The sequence below is a fragment of the Monoraphidium neglectum genome, assembly GCF_000611645.1.
Source record: "Monoraphidium neglectum strain SAG 48.87 unplaced genomic scaffold scaffold00288, whole genome shotgun sequence".
NCBI classification, from domain to species: Eukaryota; Viridiplantae; Chlorophyta; class Chlorophyceae; order Sphaeropleales; family Selenastraceae; genus Monoraphidium; species Monoraphidium neglectum.
The window spans coordinates 18,890-22,905 of NW_014013340.1; the positions used below are offsets into that span (position 1 = coordinate 18,890).

At 65.5% G+C, this 4,016-nt stretch overlaps 2 protein-coding genes across 2 annotated transcripts; both read left to right on the plus strand.

Annotated features, from left to right (window-relative positions):
- Positions 1-499: 499 nt before the first annotated feature.
- Positions 500-1,229, plus strand: MNEG_2529 (hypothetical protein; the record flags this gene model as incomplete). Its single annotated transcript, XM_014048996.1, has 3 exons — positions 500-568; positions 760-834; positions 1,083-1,229. The coding sequence occupies 3 exons, from the start codon at positions 500-502 to the stop codon at positions 1,227-1,229; spliced, it is 291 nt and encodes a 96-aa protein (XP_013904450.1).
- A 965-nt stretch (positions 1,230-2,194) lies between these two features.
- MNEG_2530 (hypothetical protein) lies at positions 2,195-3,151 on the plus strand (the record flags this gene model as incomplete). The annotated part of the gene is made up of 1 exon (XM_014048997.1): positions 2,195-3,151. One exon carries the CDS (start codon positions 2,195-2,197, stop codon positions 3,149-3,151), a length of 957 nt encoding a protein of 318 aa, XP_013904451.1.
- Positions 3,152-4,016: the final 865 nt, after the last annotated feature.

Here is a 4,016-nt window from a genome sequence, read left to right on the forward strand (position 1 = left end):
CCCGCCCCGCCAGCGCCGCAACCGCCCGCCCCGCAGGCCGGCGGCGCCGAGCAGCGACGACGTCCGCAGCAGCGGGCGGCCCGGACGTTTTCCCTCAGGTTGTGCAGGGCTTGGTGGCGGAGCTGCGCAGTGACCCCGCACTCGCGCCGCTGCTGGACGACCCGCGGGTGGCGGCGGCGGTGCAGGAGGTGGCGCGGGACCCCACGGCGCTGCAGCGGTACGCGGGCGACAGGAAGGTGCGACCCGGAACCACATGCGTGCGCGGCCGGGCCGGCGGCGGGGCTGGTGGCGGGGCCGGCGGGACAGCGTATGCTATGGGCGGCCGTCGAGCCCCGGAAAAGGCAGGCGCGATTCGGCCGCGTTTCACTGAGGCTGCCGCAGCTGTGGAGTAACAGGGCCAAAATGCGGGTTGCGTGCGGCGCCGCTGCACCTGGTGAACACCGTTGTTCGACACCACTGGTCAACACCGCCGGTCAACACAACTGGTCAACGCCAGGTAATGGCCGTGCTGGGGCGGCTGCTGGAGCGAGACCTCTCACCCGGCCAGGCGGCCGCCTTCTCATCCATGGTGAGGGCCCCGGCGCCGCCCCCGCCCGCCCGCCTGCTTGCCCGCCTCGCGCCCTCTCCTGCACCCTGCAAGCACGGGGCCGCCCTCGCTCGGGCGGCCGGCCAGCCATTCGACAGCGCCGGGCTCGTGCTGCCGCGCCGCTAACGTGACCGTTCCCGCGCCCTACGGCCGCCCGCGGCCTGGATTGCAAGGGAATGACCCCGCGCAGCGCGCTGAGTTCTTTGGCGGCTGACCCCGAGCTCGTCGACCTCATGGCACTGCCCAAGGTATGACGAGCTGTCAATGAGTTGGGCATTAGATTTGTGAGCACGCCCTCCCCACGCAGCGGTAGCGCGCGCGCGCCGGCCGCCGGTGCCTCTTCGTCTCAGCACGGTGCGCTGCGCCGCCTTGAGCTCAGCAGGTGGTGCCGCGCCGCCGGGCCCGCCATGCAGCCGCTGCCAGCAGCCCCCCTCCCCGCAGACGCCAGTCCCCAGGGCTGCGGCCCTTCCCTGTGCAATCGCCCCCGCCGCAACAGGTCAAGCGGGCGCTGGCCGACGCCAAGGCCGACCCCGAAAACGGCCTGGCGCGGTGGGCGGGCGATGCGGAAGTCCAGCGGGCGCTGGACCTGCTTGAGGCCGCGCTTGGGGGCGGCGGCGTCATCGATGTGCAGGCGGAGCGGTGACAAACAGGCCACCCCCTTGCTTGGATCGGATGCGTGTGTCTCAACGCTCGGCTGCAAGCACGCCGCTGCGGCCCCCTGTCGTGCACACTGGCAGCCGTGTGCAACCAAATGTTGCGACGTCAGTGCTGCGCGACTTGGTCAGGTGCAGTTGTGGGCGTTTGTTTGGTGCCCGCCTTGGCGCGTTTCGCCCGCAGCTTGCACCCCGAGAGCAGCAACGCTTTCATGGTCCCCAGGAATGTGGCCGTATGCTCGCACGGGCAGCCGGCCCTTTGTATACATTTTTCAACAATGCAATACATGCGGCATTGTAAGCGGAATCAAATGCGAGTGACCTGCATCCTGTGCAGTGACAGCCAGGCTGCTGGCAGGACCGAGTCAGCATGCAGATGAGTGCAAGGCGGTGCGCCCTGCTGCGGGTGGCCGCGCGGCAAGCAACGGATAGCAAGAAGGTGTTCCGCGCTTTCTCAATCAGCATCAGGCGCAAAGTTCCTCGGTTCTGTCGCCTCTGAACTCATGGTACCACCGCCATCGGCTGGGCGGGTGGCCAGCACCTCATGTGGATCATCTCCTGACATGCACCCACATCCCTCCACTGGCTGGCAACCCAAGTGCGTTCTGTGCACAGCCACACAAACTTGCAGGTGCGCTGGCCTGGCCCGGGCAACGTACCGTGCAACAGAAACGGGGCTGGGGACCATGCTCACTTGATGTACGGCTGGTGTGACTCAAGTGATACCGTAATCAGTGTGCCCGAGGCTGTTGAGCCTCAAACGTCAAAGCTGAGGACGCTTGGTTTTATACAAGTACAGCAGAAACGTACGCATTCGTGGCCCGATCATCGACCAGATCCAGAGTCGTGGCAGCAACAGCTTTCAGTCACACAGGCACGATATCGGATCGTAGATTGCTCGTGATACAACCAGAGCCTCCGTGCACTGCTGCCCCGGTCACTCGGCCCTGCTACCATGGCCGCGCAGCAGCATCTACCGCACCAGCCGGACCAGCTCGCCGCGCTGGCGCGTGCGCAGGCGGCCCAGCTGCAGGAACGGTTGCAGGAGCTGCTGCGCGACCCGACGGCTGCCTCGACCTCCTCAGCGGCAGCGCCACCACGTATACAGCCGCCTGCATCCGCCGCGTCTGACGCCCTCTCGGCGCTCCTCTGCACGCACGAGCGCTCGCGCTTCCTCGGCCCCGACGGCCCCGGCGCGGCACAGCCCGTCGCCGACGCAGACGCTGCCGCGTCCGCCACCTCCGCCGCGCGCGAGCGCGAGCAGCTGCTGCCGCAGCTGACGGCGCAGCTCAGCGGCGCCGCCGCGGCACTGCGCTCCGCCCTCGACGCGGCGTACGCCCTGCGGAAGCTTCCCGCACCGTCGGTCGACCCCGATGACGTCATTGCTTATGCACACCGGCTGCGCTATGCGTTCTTTCCGTTGGGAACTACCCCGGACCTCTGGCGAGAGCCGCCGGCGCCGCAGGTACCAAACATGGTCGCCTCGTCCCTGGCCCAGCTCGCGCAGCAGCACAAGCAGCAGGTGGCAGACCAGCAGGCGCGCGACGCCGCGGCGGCCGCGGGCGCTTCGGCGGCGGCGGCGGCGGGGGCGCTGCCGAGCATACCCGCGGGGTGGAACCCAGGCGACCCCATCCCAGAAGACCTGCTGATGATGTCAGATATGTCGGTGGCCTCGCAGCCGGCGGGGGCAGCAGCTGCTGCAGCAGCACCACTTGCTGCCGGCGTGCAGCAGCAGCAAGGGCAGCAGCAGCAGCTGGACCAGCCACAGCAAGAACAGCCGCGGGCCCTGCCGCAGCCGCAGCAAAAGGCAGCGGTGGCGTCGCTGGCAGGCATTTTGAACCTCGGCGGTTTAAATGCTGATCTTGGGGAAGAGGTGGACTACAGCGAGAGCGATGACTATAGCGATGACTGATTGGAGGCATAGTGCGCTGTCATCAGTGCATATAACATTTTGGCAAGTGTGCTTATGTCTGGACATGAACATGTGCGTGAGCAAGCACGCATGCAAGTCAGCGGGCGGACTGACTGTGAGTGAAAGCCACTGGCGTGCGCTGGGCACATCTGCGGTGCCGCGCTTGCAAACCTCACAGGCGTCCCCTACAATACTCGAGGTGGGTGTGCCTGCCCATGTAACTTTCCGCAAGGCATGTACAGTATGTTGTTGTTGTGAATGACAGATGGCTAGGTGTTTTTTTGTGCATCTATTGCTGAAAAACTGGACTTGATCCTGTCAAGGGCTTTCGCAGGGCTGAGCTGCCAGCACAGCACAGCCAGTGGCGCACAGGCAGCTGATTCAGCAGTTGCACAATCTTGAGGCTTGCCTGCCAAGCATCATCTATACTGACAAAGAAAGAGGTTTACGTATGATTCGGAGCGCTGATGTTGTTGAAACGGTTACAGGGCAGCCGCGGCGGTACAATGGATATGCCACAAAAACATGTGCAGTGTACAGCACACGCCCGGAATTGCAGGTAGCCGCAAACAGCGAAAGGCCAGCATGTGCACACTCACACACTGGATATCAAGTCTACTGTGCATGGACCAGTGGGAGAGTACAGGATGATGGTGCATGTGTCGCATCTGTTATTCTAGAAAAAGCGAAAAGTAGTCTGAACTGTGCAATCAGCCCAGCAGGCCGCCGGTCACGCCGCCGAGCAGGCCGCCGGTCAGGCCGCCGGTCAGGCCGCCAACCAGGCCGGTGGCGGTGTTGACAACGCCGCCAACGGTGCCGACAGCGCCGCCAACGGTGCCGGTGACGGTGTTGAGGACGGGGGCAA